Source organism: Pan paniscus, chromosome 2 (genome assembly GCF_029289425.2).
Source record: "Pan paniscus chromosome 2, NHGRI_mPanPan1-v2.0_pri, whole genome shotgun sequence".
NCBI lineage: Eukaryota > Metazoa > Chordata > Mammalia > Primates > Hominidae > Pan > Pan paniscus.
The window spans coordinates 183,413,995-183,437,635 of record NC_085926.1 but is presented as its reverse complement, the minus strand read 5'-3'; the positions used below and the strand labels follow the sequence as shown (position 1 = coordinate 183,437,635).

The 23,641-nt window shown below is 44.2% G+C and overlaps 1 protein-coding gene across 1 annotated transcript in view; it reads left to right on the top strand.

Annotated features, from left to right (window-relative positions):
- Nucleotides 1–10,695: 10,695 nt before the first annotated feature.
- LIPH (lipase H) overlaps nucleotides 10,696–23,641 on the top strand; it is a 43,649-nt gene continuing 30,703 nt past the window's right edge. Inside the window, exon 1 of the mRNA XM_003806608.4 lies at nucleotides 10,696–10,986. Within this exon, the coding sequence (XP_003806656.3) occupies nucleotides 10,938–10,986 (49 nt within the window). The 5' untranslated portion in view covers nucleotides 10,696–10,937. The remainder of the gene's footprint in view (nucleotides 10,987–23,641) is intronic.

The following is a 23,641-nucleotide window of genomic DNA, read 5'->3' as shown; positions in this document are numbered from 1 at the left end:
AAAGAGAATGCCGTTGGCAATCAGGACAAGTTTTAATAATCAGGCGAGTTTGAATAAGTGTCCAATGAAACTGTTGTTTAAGACTGTGGGCGTTCTAATGAAAAAAAGCATGATCAGCCTGAGCTCACAAAAGGCAGGAGAATTTGCAAACCACATCTGTGGTCATACCAGAGTAGCAGCTCGAGTGTTCCCTTCTGATAAGGGACCAGGTAGCCCAGAATAGAATGACAGTGGGTATCTGTGATGTAAAGGGGGTGACGACAGGCACAGAGGAGCCCTTGCACCACAAGAAACAAAGCTAATAATGGTTTATTAGTAATGCCCTTCACATGTGCAAGATGTAAATGAATAATACTATACACCACATAAGTGGAATCACTAACTCTATGTCTTGGTGAGGAAAAGTTTGTAAGGCCAATATCAGGGCACCTAACTCTGCCTGTTGTGTAGTTTTTAAAATGCTCCTGGATTTTGTGCTGCCAGTTCTGCATGGCATCTTGCCACACTATAGCTGCTTTTTCCATTTTTTTTTTTTTGAGCCATCTGTAAAGACAGTGGTGGCATGAAGTAAAAGGCTCAGGGATAACAATAGATACAAATTTAACAGGCACAGTTTGTAAAAAGTTCAGGAGCTTAGAGGCTGGTAAATGAAAGCTGATATTACCAATAAAGTCAGTCATTGCTACTTGCCAATCAAGATCACAAACTAAGAGAGTATGAAATTGTTTCTCGCTTAAAGGTAGGAAAAGAATAGCAGGGTCACATCCTGACAGCTGGACGCAACGTTGGCATCCCTTTATGAGAAGAGAAGCTATTAAATCTGTAGTCTTTTGCATATGTTTAAAGGGATTATGAGACAGGTACATAACATAAAATACAGAAATGGCAAAAGATAAAGCCTACCTGTTAAACTAAGGCATGGAAGGGATGGATATTTTAAGTGATTTTTACTATATTTTGGCCCTTGAAAGTCATTAGAATGTGACTGCAAGTCGCCAGGATAATAAACCTGCATTGAGTTAGCTTAAGTGTGCAGAAAACAGAAAAAAAAAAAAACTTTAAAAAATGTCCTTTGGTGTTGGCCATTTTCCTGCATCAGCCTTTAGCTGGAATGTCTTAGAAGTGAGCTCGGGAAAGTAGGGTTGTGGCTGGTTTCTTTTTATTCGTTCTGGGCTCCTTAGGCAGCTTCTATTTTTAATAGCCTGCCACTTGTTGCTGTCCTTACCCTGAGAGGAAGGAAGGAAGACTACAAGTGGCAGTAAGAGGCTAGAGAATGACAGGGTGGTAAAGTGTGTGTGTAAGTGCGGAGGCTGGAGGCAAGAGAGTAACAGGCTGGGAGAAAACCACTCCCCTTATCTTCTAGGCCACCTACGCCTGGAGCCAACCCTGTTAGGTAAGGTACTGAAAATGTACTTTTTATTATTTTTACCACCCCCAAGCAGAGAGGCTTAGGGGAGGAGCACACATGCAGCACAGGGTCTGCTTTGAAGTTTCTTAGCCACAGTGTTTTTAAACATTTTATAAAAAAGCAAAACAAACATTCCTTACTGCTGTGTCTGTCTTCTGAAGATGACAGCAGCTGGCAGAGCTCCTCCACCTTAGCCTAGTTAGCATTTAATATATGGCTACAGGAGAGCGCCCCTTATTAGCGGGCTCCTCCCCCAGGGCTCTGTACTCTAGGCTGCTTCACACTCCTTTGCCCACCTTAGGCTAGTAAGGTTGGGGTGCACATGGACTGTTTTTTACCGCTTTCCCTAGGGGCCAGGGAAGACAACAAATTGCTTGTCAACTGAGACATGCGAGGGGTGGCAGGGAAGGGCAGAAGTAGGAAAAGCAGCAGCAGGCCACTTCCTGGGCACAGTTACTAAGGCACGTGACCGTGGTGAGGCGGATCCTCAGGACCTGGCTGGAGTTGCCTGCTCTGTGCCTTTTGGCCTCCCCTCCGTCACCATAAACCCAGAAAGGGGTAACCTGCCCAGACTGCCAGTGACCAAATGGGCACTCCCTGGCATCTTAGCAACTCTCCTGCCCCAGGCCTCTGTAGGCAGCAAGAAAGCTAGAGCTAGCTGGAATAAAACCCAGGAGGCAGCATGCAACTTCCCCTCGTACTCCAGAAAAACAGAAAAAAGACAAGGCCAGAAAGGCTGATGCTGGAAATAGGAAATGGGAACTTGCATATTAGGAGGACAATCATAATCAGCCACTTTCCTTCCCTCCTGGAGGCACCCCTCCAGCAGGGAAGTTGGTTGAGAGACGCGGTCACCCGATCATACCGATGTTCGCTGACCAGGGGGTCTTATCTAAGAACTGTCCCTTGGGCGGCCTCTAGTCTCCTTAAGGGGGATGCGAGGTGCTGTTGGCCGAACGAACGGGGCCAACAAATGCAGGTCCCTTTAAGGGTGGAGGAAAGGAGGGCAATGGGTTTTCTATAAGGGGGAGGAAAAGGCTCCGGTCGCCTTATCCTTACTAGAAAAAATGTCCTCCTTAGGCCTCTCTACAGAAGGGAATGAAGTAGAGAGAGGAGCACTGCCCCGCCCCCGCTGTTCTGGTTCTTGTCTTTCCTCACTAGAAAAAATCTCTTCCTTATTCCCCATAGAAGGGAATGAAGTGGGGAGAGGAATCCCTCCCTTTAAATCTTCTGAATTATTTTCAGGTGGAGATAATGGGCCGTCTAACCGCGATTTGGCAGATAAAGAGGATACAACGCAGAGTGTACCAGCGCCCAGGTGGTCAAAATAGTAAAATTAGTAAAATGACCTTGCTCATATCCTCTTTTCAGGCAGCGACCTACCTGCTCCCATAGCTCTAAATCTAAGGTTCCTTGATCAGGAAACCAAGGACACTCCTGCCGAATTAAAAGCATGAGCTTGTGTAGAGCTCCAGGCTCTACAGTGCACTGGACAGCCTTAAGTAGCTGTTGCACTGTTTTAAAAATACTTTCTGGGCCGGGCGCAGTGGTTCACACCTGTAATCCCAGCACTTTGGGAGGCGGAGGCGGGCGGACCACGAGGTCAGGAGGTCGAGATCACTCTGGCTAACGCGGTGAAACCCCGTCTCTACTAGGCTGGCGGGCGCCTGTAGTCCCAGCTACTCGGGAGGCTGAGGCAGGAGAATGGTGTGAACCCGGGAGGCGGAGCTTGCAGTGAGCGGAGATCGCGCCACTGCACTCCAGCCTGGGCGGCAGAGCGAGACTCCATATCAAAACAAACAAACAAACAAACAAAACTTTCTGTTCTTTGGTCATTTCCTGACCCATGATAACTCAACACCTGATATTTTACGTGTGGGTCGTGTCCTCCTGATGGGAGTCAGGAATCTCTCCCTTTAAATCTTCTGAATTCTTTTCAGGTGGAGATTCACCGAAAATTCATGAGCTCTCCTCCTTCACACGTAACTTCAAGGCGATCATGTCGGGGACACCACTTGCAGAGCTTATAGTTTACAATGAATGCCACGAAATGGGTTCTCAGACAATTCCAGCTGAGCGGGGCGGGGGGCAGCTCTTATTTATTTTTTAACTATACTTTAAGTTTTGGGTTACATGTGCAGAACGTGCAGTTTTGTTACACAGGTATACACGTGCCCTGGTTTGCTGCACCCATCAACCCGTCACCTACATTAGGTATTTCTCCTAATGTTATCCCTCCCCTAGCCCCCCACTCCACCACAGGCCCCGATGTGTGAACAGACGCTTCTCAAAAGAAGACATTTATGCAGCCAACAGACACGAGAAAAGATCATCACTGGTCATTAGAGAAATGCAAATCAAAACCACGATGAGATACCATCTCACGCCAGTTAGAATGGGGGGTGGCTCTTCTTTTTTTTTTTTTTTTTTTTGAGACGGAGTCGCTCTGTTGCCCAGGCTGGAGTGCAGTGGCATGATCTCGGCTCACTGCAACCTTTGCCTCCTGGGTTCAAGCAATTCTCTGCCTCAGCCTCCCGAGTAGCTGGGATTACAGGCACCTGCCACCACGCCCGGCTAATTTTTTTGTATTTTTAGTAGAGACGGGGTTTCACCATCTTGACCAGGCTGGTCTTGAATCGTGATCCACCCGTCTCCGTCTCCCAAAGTGCTAGGATTACAGGCGTGAGCCACCGCGCCCGGCATTGCGGGGTAGCTCTTCTAAGAGAGTCCGCCCCGGCATCCGTCCGCCAAGTATTTATTGAAAGGGCTTGTTAAACCACAAACATCCACTAGATGGCTCTTTTGAGGTCGGGTCGTGAGGCACCTATGGCCTTGTAAAAGCACTCAAACTGCATTCTCAGGAGGCTGTTTTCAGCGTTCCTTATCACACCACACACTCCATTCCCTGTCCTGTTTTCAGGGTCGAGTTTCATTCTCATGCACAAATAACATACACACAGCGCCTCAGTATTTTTCCATTCCCCGACCTCAAATGCCTTGTACATAAGCTTGACTATGTTGCCTTGCGACCCCCACAGTTGGCATCACAGGCATGAGCCACCATGCTGGCCTATATTAGCATTATTATTACCATTTTCATTGTTAATGTGTCTATCTTCTTGAGGGAAGGAGCATGTTCTATTTCTTCCTTATTTCTTGTACTGAGAGCTCCAGAAATGTTCCATAAATGAGGGAATGATGAAATGAAACAAATAAATGGAATTGGGGAAAGTTACCCTTATGTCTTTGCAGGATATGAATTGAAGAAACCCACTTATCTTTCCAAACTTGGACTGCAAGTGAGAAACGGCAGGGTCACTGATGTGGAAGGGAAGACCAAAGGGTGTTATAGTGAGTCATATACCAGCTTGGAGCCCTAGACCTGGGCGGGTGGGGACGCAGGTCACCTTTCTTGGCTGTTGAAACAAATGAGAGTTATAAAACCTCCACCCCTTAGTTCCATTACACTTCATACCTGTTTTTCCTGTCCATGCGTTTGGAAGCTTGCCTGTACCTTTTAAATATGCTCTCTGTAGCAAGTGACTTCTAGGTTTAAGAAAGAAGAAGAAAAACCCATAGGTTTCTAGATTGGAAACTAGGAAAACTGTGGTATTCTTAGAGTTGTAATCAGGAGGTCATAGAATTGAGAAAATAGTAATTAACTGATTGGAAATGAAGACATGCTTTTTCTTAGAATACTTTTGAATAAATTATTTCAAATGATTATGAGTTGACTCATCTTTTAAAATTGTGGAAAAGTTCTTTTTTTTTTTTGAGACTGAGTCTTGCTCTGTTTTGCAGACTGGAATGCAGTGGCGCAATCTCGGTTCACTGCAACCTCCACCTCCTGGGTTCAAGCGATTCTCCTGCCTCAGCCTCCTGAGTAGCTGGGATTACAGGCGCCTGCCACCATGCCCAGCTAATTTGTGTGTGTGTGCGTGTGTGTGTGTGTGTGTGTATATATATATATATGTATTTTGAGATGGAGTTTCACTCTTGTTTCCCAGGCTGGAGTGCAATGGCACAATCTCAGCTCACCACAATCTCTGCCTCCCAACCTCTGCCTCCTGGGTTCAAGCAATTCTCCTGTCTCAGCCTCCCAAGTAGCTGGGATTATAGGCATAAGCCACCACACTTGGTGAATTTTTTTGTATTTTTAGTAGAGACGGGATTTCATCATATTGGTGAGGCTGGTCTCGAACTCCTGACCTCAGGTGATCTACCCACCTCAGCCTCCCAAAGTGCTGGGATTACAGACATAAGCCACCACGCCCAGCCTGGAAAACTTTATTTTGAAATAATTTTTGGGTCGGGCATGGTGGCATACACCTATAATCCCAGGACTTTGGGAGGCCGAGGAGGGTGGATCACTTGAGTCCAGGAGTTTGAGACCAGCCTGGCCAACATGGCAAAACACTGTCTCTACTAAAAAAATACAAAAATTAGCTCTGCGTGGTGGCACATGCCTGTAATCCTAGCTACTCAGGAGGCTGAGGGGCAGGAGGATAGCTAGAAACTGGGAGGCGGAGGTTGTGGTGAACCGAGGTTGCACCACTACACTCTAGCCTGGGCTACAGAGCAAGACTGTCACACACAAAAAAAAGAAAACTAAAAGAAAATAAAAATAATTATTGGTTCTCAGAAAGTTACAAAAATAGGTGCAGTGGCTTGTGCCTATGGTCCCAGCTACTCAGGAGGCTGAGGTGGAGGATCAGTTGAGCCCAAGAGTTGGAGGTTGTGGTGGGTGACAGGGTGAGACCTTGTCTCAAAAAAATAAAAAATCAATATAAAAATAAGCAAAACAAAAAAATCGACCCTGGTTGACAATCCACAGATCTCATTTAGAGTTTCACATGTAAGTGTGTGTAGTTCTGTGCTATTTTATCACCTGTCCACCACCACATAGCCACTACCACAATTAAGATACACAATTATTTCATCACTAAAAGATGATTTTTTTTTTTAAGATGGAATCTTGCTCTTGTCACCCAGGCTGGAGTGCAATGGCACGATATCGGCTCACTGCAACCTCCACCTCCTGGGTTCAAGCAATTCTTCTGCCTCAGCCTTCCGAGTAGCTGGGATTACAGGCACCCGCCATCACACCCAGCTAATTTTTGTATTTTTAGTAGAGTCGGGGTTTCACCATGTTGGCCAGGCTTGTCTCGAACTCCTGACATCAGGTGATCCACCTGCCTCGGCCTTCCAAAGTGCTGGGATTACAGGCATGAGCCCGGCCAACTAAAAGATTCTTCTACAGTCAAACACATTCTCCTCTCCTCCCTGCCTCTCCTCTCCCCATTCTCGGGAATGTTTTATGTTTTCTTATATTTGATATTTCTCACTGTTGCAAAAATATAAGGGACAGATTCTTCCATCGAATTTTGTGCTGTTCTGAAAGCCTAAAATAGAAAGGAGCACAGTTAAGAAGTTAGAGACCTTCTGTACCCACCAGCAGGAAAATCATTAATAGTAACACAAAGAGGCCAGGCACGGTGGCTCATGCCTGTAATCCCAGCACTTTGAGAGGCTAAGGCGGGAGGACTGCTTGAGTCCAGGGGTTTGAGATCAGCCTGGGCAACACTGTGAGACACCATCTCTACAAAAACATTAAAAAATTAGCAGGGCATGGTGACATGTGCCTGTGACCCCAGCTCCTCAGGAGGCTGAGGTGGGAGAATCCCTTAAGCCCAGGAGGTCAAGACCAGTGAGCTGTGATCGAGTCACTGCACTCAAGTCTGGATGACAGAGTGAGACCCTGTTTCAAAAACAACAACAACAACAAAAAGTAACACAAAGAGTCCTCCCAACAGAAATGATTCCCATTCCTATAATTGGATAGTTTCCAGGAAAATGTACATTAGCTCTGTGTAGATAAGCACTTGGCATGGTACTTAAAACTCACAGGACCTAACAAATATTTATCAGGCAAGTACACTGATTGAACAGGGAGCAAGGAATTCCCTAACAGGTTCCTAAAAGAGATGTGAAACAAGTCTCCATTTGTTCCAGAGGGCAGTTGTTTTCAAATTAGTAAAGCTTACAGCAATAAAAGCAAATTTTTCTCTAAACTAAACAAAAGCTGAGCGAAAAATAGACAGGCTAACAGGCCATCTATTTGGTTTTTCTTTTTTTTGTTGTCGAGACAGAGTCTCACTCTGTCGCCCAGGCTGGAGTGCAGCGGCGCGATCTCGGCTCACTGCAACCTCCGCCTCCCAGATTCTCCTGCCTCAGCCTCCCAAGTAGCTGGGATTATAGGCGTGTGCCACCATGCCTGGCTCACTTTTGTATTTTTAGTAAAGATGAGGTTTCACCATGTTGGCCAGGCTGGTCTGGAACTCCTGACCTCAGGTGATCCGCCCGCCTTGGCCTCCCAAAGTGTTGGAATTACAGGCCTGGGCCATCACACCCGACCTATTTGGTTTCACTTATTCACAGTTCCTTAATTTATTTCTCCAAGCAGGAGACAAAACCAAAACCAAAAACAGGCTGAAGTGGTGACTGAAGTCTCTCACCTGAAGACCCAAGACTTAGGGTGCCCCCAGTCCTAAAAGTCCTGTCTAAGTCTCTCTTCTCAACATTGTGCAGCCTGCCTTCTGCTGGAAAGGAAAGGTACAGATGTGTGGCCAGCTAGATAATAACAATAGTTATCAAGTTGCCAGAGCGCTTATCTTAGCACAGTGCTAAGGACTTTAGCTGTAATATCTCATTTAGTCCATATAACAACCCTGTGAAATGTGTGATTTTATTATCTTCATTTTACAGCTAAGAAAATAGACTTTAAGTACCTAAATGTTGGGTCAGGCACGGTGACTCATGTCTGTAATCTCAACACTTTGGGAGGCTGAGGTGGGAATATCACTTGAATCCAGAAGTTCTCAGACCAGCCTGGGCAATGTAGCAAGTATCCCATCTCTACAATCAAAAAATTGTAGCCGGGCGTGGTGGCATACACCTATAGTTCTAGGGAAGCTGAGGCAGGGGGATCACTTGAGCCTAGGAGTTCGAGGTTACAGTGAGCTTGCACCACTGCACTCCAGCCTGGGTGGTAGAGTGAGACTTTGTCTGAAAAAAAAAGAAAAGAAAAGAAAAGAAAAGAAAGCGGCGGGCCGGGCACTGTGATTCACGCCTGTAATCTCAGCACTTTGGGAGGCCGAGGCGGGCAGATCACGAGGTCAGGAGATGAGACCATCCTGGCTAACACGGTGAAACCCCGTCTCTACCAAAAATACAAAAAAATCAGCCGGGCGTGGTGGCGGGCGCCTGTAGCCCCAGCTACTCAGGAGGCTGAGGCGGGAGAATGGCGTGAACCCGGGAGGCGGAGCTTGCAGTGAGCCGAGATCGCGCCACTGCATTCCAGCCTGTGTGACAGTGAGACTCCGTCTCACCAAAAAAAAAAAAAAAAAAAAAAAAAAGAACTTAAATGTTTTGCCTAAGTCTACACAACTAAGCTAGTGGAAGACAAGGGATTTGAACTCACGTTAGTATAATAAGTCAGCCCTAGGCAGTCTTGGTATTCATTAGGTCTGATGTGTGACACAGAAATCTGCACACAGTACTTTTAAAAGCCCCCAGGTGATTCTGACTTACTGACTTCTTGGGAAGCATTGCTAGAATCTACTTCCTGCAAAGGAATCTCCTGCTATTCAAATGGGGTGGGAACATGAAGAGAACTAATAGATAAACTTATATGAGCGGTATTATTACTTCACAAACCCATACTTCAGGTAGACAATGCTAAATGACTAATTGCTTTTGCCTGATGCTTTGGATGAAATGTTTTCTTAAGTTGCGTCTTTATTATTTATTTATTTATTTATTTAGAGACAGGGTCTCACTCTGTCACCCAGGCTGGAGTGCAGTGGTATGATTTTGGCTCATGGCAACTTCCTGCTTCCTGGGCTCAGGTGATCCTCCCACTTCAGCCTCCTTAGTAGCTGGGACCACAGGTGCACTAAAGAATGTCTGTATTTTTTTTCAGAGATGGGTTTTTGCCATGTTGCCCAAGCTGGACTGGAACTCCTGGGCTCAAGCGATCCACCCCCTTCAGCCTCCCAAAGTGCTGAGATTACAGGCATGAGCCACCGCGCCCAGCATATTAATTTTTTTATTAATTTTTATTTATTTATTTATTTTGAGACGGAGTCTCGCTCGGTTGCACAGGCTGGAGTGCAGTGGAGCGATCTTGGCTCACTGCAAGCTCCGCCTCCCAGGTTCACGCCATTCTCCCGCTTCAGCCTCCCGAGTAGCTGGGACAACAGGCGGCCGCCACCACGCCCGGCTAATTGTATTTTTAGTAGAGAGGGGGTTTCACCGTGTTAGCCAGGATGGTCTCGATCTCCTGACCTCGTGATCCGCCCGCCTCGGCCTCCCAAAGTGCTGGGATTACAGGCGTGAGCCACCGCGCCCGGCTTATTAATTTATTTTTAAGCTCATCAGACCACTAGAAGCCTGAGTTAGTGTTGCAAGCACTCTCACCAGAAAGGGAATTAAATTACCTTGGAGCTATGCAGCACAAGTTTAGTTACCTCTGTCACTGAGATACATAGATTCTGGCATGGGGTTCTATTTGAAAGTTTTTCATTTATTTTTCCTTTTTATTTATGTATTTATTGTTTGAGACAGTCGCTCTGTCGCCCAGGCTGAAGTGCAGTGATGTGATGTGGACTCATTGCAACCTCTGCCTCCCGGGTTCAAGCAATTCTTGTGCCTCAGCCTCCTGAGGTAGCTGGGATTACAGGTGCGTGTCACCACACCCGGCTAATTTTTGTAATTTTAGTAGAGACGGTTTCGCCATGTTGGCCAGGCTAGTCTCAAACTCCTGACCTCAAGCAGTCCACCCGCCTCAGCCTCCCAAAGTGTTGGGATTACAGGCATGAGCCACCGTGCCGGCCTGTTTTTCTTTTTTAAAAAAGACCTATTAGAGATGTAGAAATTCTAGGTAGGAAGAAATACAAATAAAGATATATAACACCAAAAAAAGTTTCTTTTAATCTGAAGCATACATATATTTTGGCAAATGTAGATGTATAATTGGACCTAATGAAATGTTCTTAAAATCTAAAGACTGCCCTATGATGAATGAGTGTATGAATTAACATAAAAACTGGTTTTGTATATACAGGCCAACAGATACAAACTGGATTTGTTATTTCATTCACAAGAACCAAGGGGAAAAGATCTCAAGTCACACTTGGTTTCAACACACCAAGCCAAACAACTAATAAACCGCCCACGAAGAATGAAACTATTCTGAACTCGTCATTCTGCAGATGCAGATTATAATATTAAGATATGCACAAAATTGTATAAAGTAGACAATGAGTGACCTTTTATTGAAAAGAGGAGGAGTCAAAGATCCTGAAAGGGTTGGGACTGCCTGCAGTCAGTCCCTAGGGAACTTCCTGTTGTCACCACACCTCTGAGTCGTCTGAGCTCACTGTGAGCAAAATCCCACAGTGGAAACTCTTAAGCCTCTGCGGAGTAAATCATTCTTGTGAACGTGACACACGATCTCTCCAGTTTCCATATGTTGAGATTCTACTTATTCATCAGTTTGATGTGTTTGTCAAGATCAGGTAGGTTATTTACAAACTGGTTTTCTTAACTGCTTAAAAAATAGAATTAGTTGTGTTGTCATTTTGCATGTCATCATTCCACTTCCTTCAGTGAACTTAAGTCCATAGAGTCTTTTTTAAGGAGAAAGATATAGGAAGCCTGTATCATTTCCTTAAAAAAAAAAAAAAAAGATACAGGTTAGATGAACTTTCTCATCCTGAAAAAAATTTCTCAATAATAAAAGAAGCTATTATGTCTTTGAATTAATTTCTTCTTATTTACAGCAATCAAATATGCTGAAAAATCTAGAAGTCTTATTTTCTTTCTTAGCCTATTTATCTGTGCCTTTCTAGTTCTGTGAAATGAGATGATTTATTTTCTGGAAATATAAAAATCTATCTTATATTTAATATATCGAGGGTTGGTTTTCATGCATTGAGAGTTTATTTAAATTATTCTTAGAGAAAACATAATTTTATATAGATAAACTCCTTGGAATGGTTCCTGGCATTCTTATAACTTAAAAATTATGAATCATAATGAAGAAATCAAAATTAAAACCCTAATGTACCAGATAATGTAACAAAAATAAAGTGAAATGCTTAAAAAAATAAAATTTGACACTTTGCAACATTTTTAGGTATTCAGTTTTGTTTCAGATAGCTGTGGTAATGAAGGTTGATATAATTTTTTTGAAGGGCAAAGGGTAAATATGTTGTATATTAAGATCTGTAAAAATGTTCATATACTTTAAGCTAGTAAAACCATTGCTGGGAATTTATTCTAAATGCATAACTTTTAAAAGAAAAAAGCCTCCTATGCAGAGATAAGTCTAACTATATTACTTGCAATAACTTGAAACTAGATATAACCAAAATGTTTCTACATACAGGAATGGATAAAAGACAGTATATCAACTTAATTTTTTTAAAGTAGCCTTTAAACTAATTCTGATGATATGCAGAAATAAGCAAACATTTTTAAAGTAATGCAAAGTAGAAAAAGTAGAACTTAAATTTGTTGGTAAACTATAATTACAACTATGTTAAAATCATGTATGTATGCATGTGAATGAAGTTTAGAAGGCAAATGGAAAAATAGTATTAGGATTTCTGGCCTATAAATTTTTCTTTATATATGGTTTTGAAGTTGATTTTCTAGTAAGTTAAAATCATACCAATGATGATATTTTTAACTGAGAACTCGATATTTTAAAGTATATGTTTATTATCTTTTTTTTTTTTTGAGATGGAGTCTTGCTCTGTCATCCAGGCTGGAGTGCAGTGGTGTGATCTTGGCTCACTACAACCTCCCCCTCCCTGGTTCACGCGATTCTCCTGCCTCAGCCTCCCAAATAGCTGGGACTACAGGAGTGCGCCACTGCGCCTGGCTAATTTTGTATTTTTAGTAGAGATGAGGTTTCACCACATTGGCCAGGATGGTCTCAATTCTGTGATCTACCCGCCTTGGCCTTCCAAAGTCTGGGATTACAGGCATGAGCCACCGCGCCCGGCCTATTATCATTTTTAAATTAAAAAAAATTAAGATAAATGGCCAGGCGCAGTGGCTCATGCCTGTAATCCCAGCACTCTGAAAGGCCAAGGCGCGTGGATCACCTGAGGTCAGGAGTTCAAGACCAGCCTGGCCAACATGGTGAACCCCATCTCTACTGAAAATACAAAATTAGCCGGGCCTGGTGGCATGCACCTGTTATCCCAGCTACTCGGGAGGCTGAGACGGGAGAATCTCTTGAACCTGGGAGGCAGAGGTTGCAGTGAGCCAAGATCGAGCCTCTGCATTCCAGCCTGGGCAACAAAGTGAGAATCCATCTCAAAAAATATATATAATAATATAAATGTAGAGGTATCTTAAATGGGTCAGGGCCAACCCTAACACAAAAACACGAGATGGCTTGTGGGTACCTTCTTCCAGTCTTTCATTATGTATCTCCATCTATAAAGTTGAAAAAAATGGCAACTTAATTTTTTTGTGACCTTCCTTTTCCTTAGCATCTTCTCAGAAGTCTTGTTTTATTGCTAGATTCTAGAAGACTGTCACTGCTGCATGATAGAATCTCAGCAGACAGAGACACACAAGAATAAACTTCTGTAGGTAGAAGGAAAAAAAATAGTATAGCTATAAGCTAATTCTAGTCTTCTCAGTGTCTAGGAAACCATAAACTTGGAACTTTCATTAGGGAGGGTGTTGAATAATATTCATCTGGTAGCAGACATTATTAATCTCAAATACATGGACTTCTTGTTTTTCCCTTCTGCTTGCAGTTCAAAAATTAACAAGCATTAAAATGGGCTTCAGAAATCCCAAGGATACAAGTCATTCAGTTTCAGAAATGTTTGTTTTGTTTTCTAATCTTTGTGAAATAATGTTAGGAATGTTTGCCATAATCCTACCAGTGAACAAAGCAATGGCTAACAAACTAAAGTACACTAGAATCCCCTAAGGGCTTGATTAAAATGCAGACTCCACCTCCAAAAATCCAAACTTAGTAGATCTGGGAGTGAGATCCTGGAATCTACATCTTAAAAATTTTTTTGGTTGGTCCTAGGGGCTCACATCTGTAGTCCCAGCACTTGGGGAGGCCGAGGTGGGAGGATCGCTTGAGCCCAGGAGTTGGAGGCTGCAGTGAGCTATGACTGTGCCTCTGAGTAGCCACTGCACTTCAGCCTGGCTGAACAAGACCCTGTCTCAAAAATTTTCCCGCCCTGTCTGTATCTGGAACTTACAGGCACATACCATTGTGCCTGGCCTAGAATCTGCATTTTTAACAATTCCTCAGGGTTTTTCAGCTGCAGGTGGTGAAACAAACATAGGTTTTAAAATATTGTTCTAAATTAAGACTGCTTGACATAAGTATTTTTAAAAGTTACTCTGCTATCAATATTTTGGCCCATAGCAACTGTAAAACTAGATAGATATTTTCCCAGAAAAAATTGTTTAATGCCAAAACCAGAATTATTTCCTCAGATATTTGCAATCCTCTAGAATGATTTGGAACTGTGCCTGTGTGGTGACTCATCTTTCTCTAACAAGTTGGCAAAGGTGAATGAGGGGGTGTGAATGTGCATATTTATGCACATGATTCAGAAATGAGAATGAGAAAATCTGGCATCTCATTTATTTTCTCGGTTGCATCCTAAAGAAACACAGCCAGTGGTTAAAAGCAGGCATGTCCTTCCAATCAAGAGGGCATCCTGCCCATATGCTTCTTGCCTGTCTCTGCCCAGGGTAAAAAAGAAACAAATATTTTCTTTTTTTTTTTTTGAGATGGAGTCTCACTCTGTTGCCAGGCTGGAGTGCAGTGGTGCGATCTCAGCTCACTGCAACCTCTGCCTCCCGGGTTCAAGCAATTCTCTGCCTCAGCCTCCCAAGTAGCTGGGATTACAGGCACCCGCCACCACGCCCAGCTAATTTTTGTATTTTTAGTAGAGACAGAGTTTCGCCATCTTGGCCAGGCTGGTCTTGAACTCTTGACCTTGTGATCCACCTGCCTCGGCCTCCCAAAGTGCTGTGATTACGGGTGTGAGCCACCATGCCTGGCAAAACAAACGCTTCACCAGGTTTGACGCTGTCCAACTGTAATCCTTTCACAGTCTGGCTCAGGATGCGGTTTGTTTTGTTTTGTTTTGTTTTGTTTCTGAGATGGAGTCTTGCTCTGTCTCGCCCAGGTTGGAGTGCAGTGGCACGATCTTGGCTCACCGTAGCCTCTGCCTCCCAGGTTCAAGTGATTCTCCTGCCTCAGCCTTCCAAGTAGCTGGGACTAAAGGCATGTGCCACCACACCTAGCTAATTTTGTATTTTTAGTGGAGATGGGGTTTCACCATATTGGCCAGGCTGGTCTCGAACTCCTGACCTCAGGTGATCCACCTACCTCGGCCTCCCAAAGTGCTAGGATTACAGGTGTGAGCCACTGTGCTTGACCTAGGATGAGTTTTTTTTGTTTGTTTGTTTTTTCTTTTATGTGAGACAGAGTCTCGCTCTGTCGCCAGGCTGGAGCGCAGTGGCGCGATCTCGGCTCACTGCAACCTCCGCCTCCCTGGTTCTAGCAATTCTCCTGCTTCAGCCTCCCAAGTAGCTGGGACTACCGGTGCCCACCACCACGCCCAGCTAATTTTTGTATTTTTAGTAGAGACAGGGTTTCAACAGGTTGGCCAGGATGGTCTCGATCTCTTGACCTGGTGATTCGCCCGCCTCGGCCTCCCAACATGCTGGGATTACAGGCTTGAGCCACTGCGCCTGGCCCCAACTCATTTTCTAATACGAGGAACGCAAAGTTTCTGGCCTAAAAAAACTTCAGATTTTTATTTCTTGGACTTTTGGAAATTCCTTCAGAACAGTGTCTTCAGGCAAGCATAAGAGTGTGCTCAAGCATAGGTTACTGTGAACATTTTGGCATCAACGGCATCAACGTGTAATGAGCTTGTATCCCAGACAGTAACATCCATTGCCAAGCATGCAGAATACTTGAAAATGTATCTGTTAATCTTTATCTGGGTCTCAGTAAATACTTTCTTTCTTTCTTCTTTTTTTTTTTTTTTTTTTTTGGAGATGGAGTTTTGCTCTTGTTGCCAAGGCTGGAGTGCAGCGGCGCGATCTCGGCTCATTGCAACCTCTGCCTCCCAGATTCAAGCGATTCTCCTGCCTCAGCCTCCCGAGTAACTGGGGATTACAGGTGCCTGCCACCATGCCCGGCTAATTTGTTGTATTTTTAGTAGAGACGGGGTTTCACCATGTTGGCCAGGCTGGCCAGGCTGGTCTTGAACTCCTGAACTCAGGCAATCCACCCTCCTCAGCCTCCCAAAGTTCTGGGATTACAGGCGTGAGCCACCGTGCCCTGCCTTCAGTAAATACTTTCAGGCAGCATCAAGTCAGTAAACCTGACTGTGGACCTCTGTTCTAAAGAAGTTATTAATATACATCTATGTCATGTTTGGGGATGGGGTGGAGGGGAAGAAAGCTCAAGCACACCTTAGAAACCAAAACTCGAGATAAAAAAGCAGTATGAGTCAGGGCTGTTTTACTTCCTGACTGGGCACTACACGTCAAGGTTAATTTCATGTAGGACGTGAAATTGACATGAAATTCTGTCCTGTCCTACATGAATTTCACTTCTACATGTCCTACAGAATTTCACTTCTGTAATGTAGGTTTGGAGGTCAGTGGACCAAAGGGTCCAAGGCACCTTCATCAAGGTCTAGATGGGTCTGAGATACCTTCTTTTTTTTTTTTTGAGACGGAGTCTTTCTGTCACCCAGGCTGGAGTGCAGTGGTGTGATTTCGGCTCACTGTAACCTCCACCTCCCGGGTTCAAACAATTCCCACCTTTGCTTATTGACTATCGTAGAATCAGAATTTCCTCGCCTCTGTCCATAATTCTGTCTTCTTTTTTCACAGATGCCTCTTTGGATATGAATGAGGAGTCTCCTCTCTTTGAAGAGGGTTTTCTCCAGTCAGAAATATGGGAAATAAAATTAATTCCTCCAAAATGAGGTAGAAGTTAAGAAGCCAGAGCTGAGTGTGTAGCTGAGACAGCACAGGCCGTTTTTTTTTTTGTTTTTTGTTTGTTTTTAGACAAGTTCTTACTCTGTTGCCCAGGCTGGAGTGCAGTAGTGTGATCGCAGCTCACAGCTCACTGCAGCCTTGATTTCCTGGGTGCAAGCCAACCTTCTGCCACAGGCTCAGTGTAGCTGGGACCACCAGCATGTGCAACTACGCCCAGCTAACTTTTTGATTTTTTCTAGAGACAGGGTCTCACCTTATTGTTCCAGGCGGGTCTTGAACTCTTGGGCTCAAGTGATCCTCCCACCTTGGCCTCCAAAAGTGTTGGGATTACAGGCGTGAGCCACAGCACCCAGTGGGAAATTTTTTTTTTTTTTTTTTTTAAAGAGGTGGGTGTTGCCATATTGCCCAGGCAGGCTTTGAACCCTGGACTCAAGTGGTTTTCCTGCCTCAGCCTCCCAAGTAGCTGGGACTATATAGGCCCGCACCACCATGCCCAGTTTTATAATTTTTTTTTTTTTTTTTTGAGATGGAGTCTTACTCTGTCGTCCAGGCTAAGAGTGCAGTGGCACAATCCTGGCCCACCACAACCGCCACCTGCTGGGTTCGAGCGATTCTCCTGCCTCAGCCTCCCGAGTAGCTGGGATTACAGGTGTGCGCTACCACATCCGGCTAATTTTTGTATTTTTATTTATTTTTATTTATTTATTTTTGAGACAGAATCTCACTCTGTCACCCAGCCTGGAGTGCAGTGGCTGTGTCTCGACTCACTGCAAACTCTGCCTCCTGGGTTCAAGAAATCCTCCTGCCTCAGCCTCCCAAGTAGCTGGGATTACAGGCATGTGCCACCACACCCAGCTAATTTTTTTTTTTTGTTTGTATTTTTAGTAGAGATGGGGTTTCACCATGTAGGCCAGGCTGGTCTCAAACTCCTGACCTCAGGTGATCCGCCCGCGTCAGCCTCCCAAAGTGCTGGGATTACAGGCGTGAGCCGCTGTGCCTGGCCTATTATGATTATTTTACAGATGCAAAGCTGAGGCCCAGAGAGGTTAGGCAATTAATTACCAGGGGTCACATAGCTAATAGGCAGTGGAGTTGGACGTCAAACCTAGGTCTGACTCCAAAACTCATGCTGTTTCCAAAGATGTGTTTTTTTGTTTTTTTTGTTTTGTAGAGATGGGATCTCACTATGTTGCCCAGGCTGGTCTCCCACTCCTCACATCAAGGGACCCTCCCAAAGTGCTGGGATGACAGGTGTGAACCACCCGCACTTGGCCTGTATTTGTATTTAGGACATTAGACTAGGGTTGGCAAACATTTTCTGTAAGGAGCCAGATAGTAAATATTTTCAGCTTTATGGGCCATTAGTCATAGCCATTCAACTCTGCCTTTAGAGCAGGAAAGTAGCCATGGACAATATATAAATGGGCATGACCAGGTTTGACCTGCAGGCGACCATGCATTAAATTGCAAGAAAACATCTCAGGCACAATTATGCTAAAGAAGTTACAGTGAGATTGCCCTGGTATCCTACTTGGATATGTTTCTTTTCTTTTAAGAGATAGAAGGGAATACATGATAATCATGCCTGCTCTAAATAGGAGTCTGAATTCCTTATCAAAGGATATTGGAAACACCACTCATCCAACTGTAATTTTCCAACTGTCAACAGGAAATGGCATTTCAGAGTAATTGAATTTCACAGTAGTCTGAAAAGGACAGGCAAAATTTCTCCTGTTTCAGATAAACTCAAATAGAAGAAGTTAAGCTTTAAAAACCAGTTTAACATGTTCTGTGGTCACTGGTTATATGTGCTCTGTTGCTCTACCTCTGAACAACCTTGACTTTGTACCATAACAATAACATAACTCAAAAGGATTTTGCTTTCTGAAGGCATACAAGTATCTGATGACTTTAGAAATACCAACAGAAATGAATATTTAAAGAATGAGGCCGGGTGCAGTGGCTTGCACCTGTAATCCCAACACTTTGGAGGATCTGATGTCTGCAGAACATGCTAGCAGGTTGATATTCATTTGTTCAAGCAACATTTATTGATGCTAACTCTGAACCAGGCCCTGTTCTTGGCACTGAGAATACAACGGGTGGAACAGATGAATTATCCTGGAGCTTCTACATCAGTGGGGAGTTTTTCTGGAAAAAGGAAATAATGCTTCAGGTATGTTGTAGAAAAAATGCAAGTGACATAAAAAGGAGAAAATTCTCGCCCAGGCTCAGTAACTCATGCCTGTAATCCCAGCACCTTGGGCAGCTGAGGCAGGAGGATCACCTGAGGTCAGGAGTTCAAGACCAGCCTGGCCAACATGGCGAAATGCCATATCTACTAAAAATACGAAAATTAGCCAGGTGTGGTGGTGGGCGCCTGTAATCCTAGCTACTTGGGGAGGTTGAGGCAGGAGAATCACTTGAACTTGGGAGGCAGAGTTTGCAATGAGCGGAGATCACACCATTGCACTTCAGCCTGGGTGACAAGAGCGAAACTCCATCTCAAAAAACAAAACAAAACAAAACAAACAAAAAAAAAAAACAGAGGAAAATTCTCCATTCTCCAGGGTAGAATTCAGTACAAGAAAATAGTAGAATATTGATTTTTCCTGAAGGAAAGAGTATGGTTCAAAGCCAGGTCATTATTTAGGCTAAGGAATTTATTCCCAGATACAAATGAATTTAGGCATTATATGAACCATGAGCCCTCCTTGAAAGACAGCAAGAGCGCCAGGCATGCTGGCTCAAGCTTGTAATCCTAGCACTTTGGGAGGCGGAGGCAGGTGGATTACCTGAGGTCAGGAGTTTGAGACCAGCCTGGTCAACACAGTGAAACCCTGTCTCTACTGAAAATATAAAAATTAGCTGGGCGTGGTGGCATGCACCTATAATCCCAGCTACATGGGAGGCTGAGGCAGGAGAATCACTTGAACCTGGGAGGTGGAGGTTGCAGTGAGCTGAGACCATGCCATTGCACTCCAGCCTGGGGGACAAGAGTGAGAAACCATGCATCAAAAAAAAAAAAAAAAAAAGAAAAAAAAAAAAAGACAGCAAGAGCCAGTCACCTAGTGGTAAAGGGAGAAGCTTAGGAAAAGGACTCAGTGAGCAATGGACATGTACTTTATAGAACTAAAACTACATAACTGGAGAAGTATGGTTTCAGAAGATAATTACAAAAAAATAGATATGGAGTCTTGCTATGTTGTCCAGGCTGTCTCAAACTCCTGGGCTTAAGCAATCCTCCTGCCTTGACCTCCCAGAACACTGGGATTACAGGCGTGAGTCCAGAAGATAATTTTTATATCCAGCCTGTTTTCGTTAGCTGTGTTAGTTATGTCCCATTAAGTGGCCTCAAACACTGCATTAGCAAACACTGAACCATTGCTCCTAGGGGAAGTCCAAGGTTAGTTTTCTGCAAGCCTCTGGTCACAGTATTTTTGTCAGTGGATCAGTACATAATTTTCTGTGTGTTTCTGTTTAAAGGCATCTGATTTAATATATACTGTTGATTCATTAACATTGGACTTATGGCCAACAGCACTCTAACTCATGCTTGAATGAAGCTTACCGAACACATGTATTTTCTCTCTAAGGCACATCATAGCCTTCTTCTGCTTAGAAACATTAGACAGCACTTCAGCATTATGCTTGGGCACCATTTTATTTATTTATTTATTTATTTATTTATTTATTTATTTATTTATTTTTGAGATGGAGTCTTGCTCTGTTGCCCAGGCTGGAGTGCAGTGGCGTGATCTCAGCTCACTGCAACCTCTGCCTCCCGGGTTCAAGCAATTCTCCTGCCTCAGCCTCCCGAGTAGCGGGGATTACAGGCTTGTACCACCATGCCTAGCTAATTTTTGTATTTTTAGTAGAGACGGGGTTTTGCCATGTTGCCCAGGCTGGTCTCGAACTCCTGACCTCAAAGTGATCTGCCTGCCTTGGCCTCCCAAAGTGCTGGTATTACAGGCGTGAGACACCATGCCCAGCCCTAGATATATTATTTAGCTCTCCTTTATAAGTGAGAACATGCAGTATTTGTGTTTCTGTGTCTGTGTTATTTCACTTAAGATAATGGCCTCAAGTTCTATTCATGTTGCTGCAAAAGACATGATTTCATCCGTTTTTATGAGCACATAGTATTCCATTGTATATATACATCATATTTTCTTTTTCCAATCATCTGTTGAGAGACACTTAGGTTGATTCCATATCTTTGCTATTGTGAATAGTGCTGCAATAAACCTATGAGTGGACACCATTTTAAACAGTGAAATAACCAAGAAAAAGCACAGGAAGTGGCTGGGTGTGGTGGCTTACGCCTGTAATCCCAGCACTTTGGGAGGCTGAGGTGGGTGGATCACCTGAGGTCAGGAGTTCGAGACCAGCCTGGACAACATGGTGAAACCCTGTCTTTACTAAAAATACAAAAATTAGCAGAACGTGGTGGCAGCCGCCTGTAATCCCAACTACTTGGGAGGCTGAAGCAAGGAGAATCGCTTGAACCTGGGAGGTGGAGGTTGCAGTGAGCCGAGATCTCGCCACTGCATTCCAGCCTGGGCGACAAGAGCAAAACTCTGTCTCAAAAAAAAAAAAAAGAAAAAAGAAAAAAGAAAAAGCACAGGAAGCCAAAAACGTGGTACTAAGTGACTGTCACCTAAGTGTTCATGAAAAGGACACCTGTTTAGAGTATGAGAGCTGAAACAAATAAGAAGGCAGAGTGTTGCTCTCTCTGACCTCAGCTGAGATCATGCATGTCAGGCAACACAAATTTTTCGCCACTCTACACATGTCCATGAATGACTGAAAAGGTTCCTCAAGTATTGATTTTGGGGTGATGAATAAATTTGCACATAAGAAATTCACAAATATGGCCAGGCACGGTGGCTCACGCTTGTAATCCCAGCACTTTGGGAGGCTGAGGCGGACAGATCACCTGAGGCCAGGAGTTTGAGACCAGCCTGGCCAACATGGCGAAAACCTGTCTCTACTAAAAATACAAAAATTAGCCAGGCGTGGTGGCGCACGTCTGTAATCCCAGCTACTCGGGAGACTGAGGTGGGAGAATTGCTTGAACCTGAGAGGCGGAGGTTGCAGTGAGCCAAGATCATGACCCTGCACTCCAGCCGGGGTGACAGAGTGAGACTCTGTCTCAAAAATAAAAAATAATAATAAATAAATAAAACACCAAAAACCAAAAAGAAATCCACAAATATGGCTGGGTGGGGTGGCTCACGCCTATAATCCCACACTTTGGGAGGCTGAGGCAGGAGGATCATTTGAGCTCAGGGGTTCAAGACCAGCCTGGGCAACATAGCAAGACCTCATCTCTACCAAAATTCAAAAAAAATAGCCTGGTGTGGTGGCACTCACCTGTAGTCTCACACAATTTCAGGGCTGAGGCAGGAGGATTGCTTGAGCCTAGGAAGTCAAGGCTGCAGTGAGCTGTGATTGTGCCACTGCACTCCAGCCTGGGTGACAGAGTGAGACCCTGTCTCAACAAACAAACAAACAAACAAACAAACAAACAAACAAAAAGAAAGAAAGAAAGATCCAGAAATAATGAGAATTGACTGTATTTGACAATGGGAAGAGACTGCATGCTTCCAGGGGTGTATGTATATATTCTGAAGGAAGGATCAAGGAGGATTTGAGAGGCAATATAGGTGTATTAACTTTCTCATTTTTCTTGGTAGAGAATGAGTTGATAGAACAGATACAGTAAATAGAACAGAAACTCTGTGACTGATACATCAATACACAGAGGCTTAAACATTTATTTTGAAACTATATAAGGAATCACCAGATGAGCCAAAAATAATTTTATAACTAATAAAAATCAGGAGGTAGAAGTCCAGTTAGTGGGGAGAAGTATTAAGTGTGTTAATGTCCTCGTCACATATAACAAAGAAACATTAGATATTGTCTCAAGGCACTAACGCCAGGACTAGAGTAGAGTCAGGAAAGAGCTGTTCTGACAAAGATCAGCAGCAGAGCACATGGCAGAAGTCGGCAGCGCACTCCGAGTCGGAAATCCAGTTTCCAGATGCCCAGAAATGCTTGTCAGGGGTTGCACATTGGTGAATAATTAAGTGTGGATAGATATATTTCAGTCTGGAACAGTTCTGCATGTAGTCTACTTCTGGCATACAGGTCACACATCTACATTCCATGAAAAAGGATTTTAAATATTTCTTTTTTTTTTTTTTTTTTGGTTCTTTGAGAGGGAGTCTTGCTCTGTCGCCCAGGCTAGAATGCAGTGGTGAGATCTCGGCTCACTGCAACCTCCGTCTCCCTGGTTCAAACAATTCTCCTGTCTCAGCCTCCTGAGTAGCTGCAACTACAGGCGCATGCCACCATGCCCGGCTAATTTTTGTATTTTTAGTAGAGACAGGGTTTCACCATGTTGGTCAGGCTGGTCTTGAACTCCTGACCTCAGGTGATCCACCTGCCTTGGCCTCCCAAAGTGCTGGGATTACAGGAGTGAGCCACCAGGCCTAGCCTTAAATATTTCATATAGAGTTATCAAGGTGTTTACCAGAAGAATTAAAGCAAGCTATAAACTTCCCAATATGAGAAAGAACACATACATACAAAAGAACCCTTGATAAAACAACAACAAAAAACAAGAGGACAATCCATAAAGCAAAAGATAGTGAACCTAGAAGGCACTAACCCTGGAAAATATAGCATTGCCGAATTCAGTTCAGTCGTGTCCATGTGGGACCTCTGAGAAGATGGGGATGGATGTGCAAGAGATCTATTTCAGGAAGTGTGAAGGATAAAGGAGGAGGGAGTGGGAATAGGCAGAGGGAGCCTTCACACCATCATGCAGGCAGTTTGGCACCTGAGAAAGCAGAGGAGAAAGGAAAAGTTGGGTAGGAAGAGCCTCAGACCCCAGCACAGTTCCGAGAATATTTCAGCCAGACTGATGGGGAGTCCTTGAGCCAAAGTTTCCAATTAGAGAGTGCCACATGGGCAGGAATGACCTGCCTGGCCTGGCTCAGTGATTGGTAGGGAGCAGCATGGGGAGCCATGGCTTCATGTAAATGCTGTGGGGCAGCTGGAGGCTATCGGCCAACTCAGCTGTGCTTCCTCCAGAAGTTTCTCTGAAAGGCAGGTCTTAGGCACTTCTATGGGCACCACGCCAAG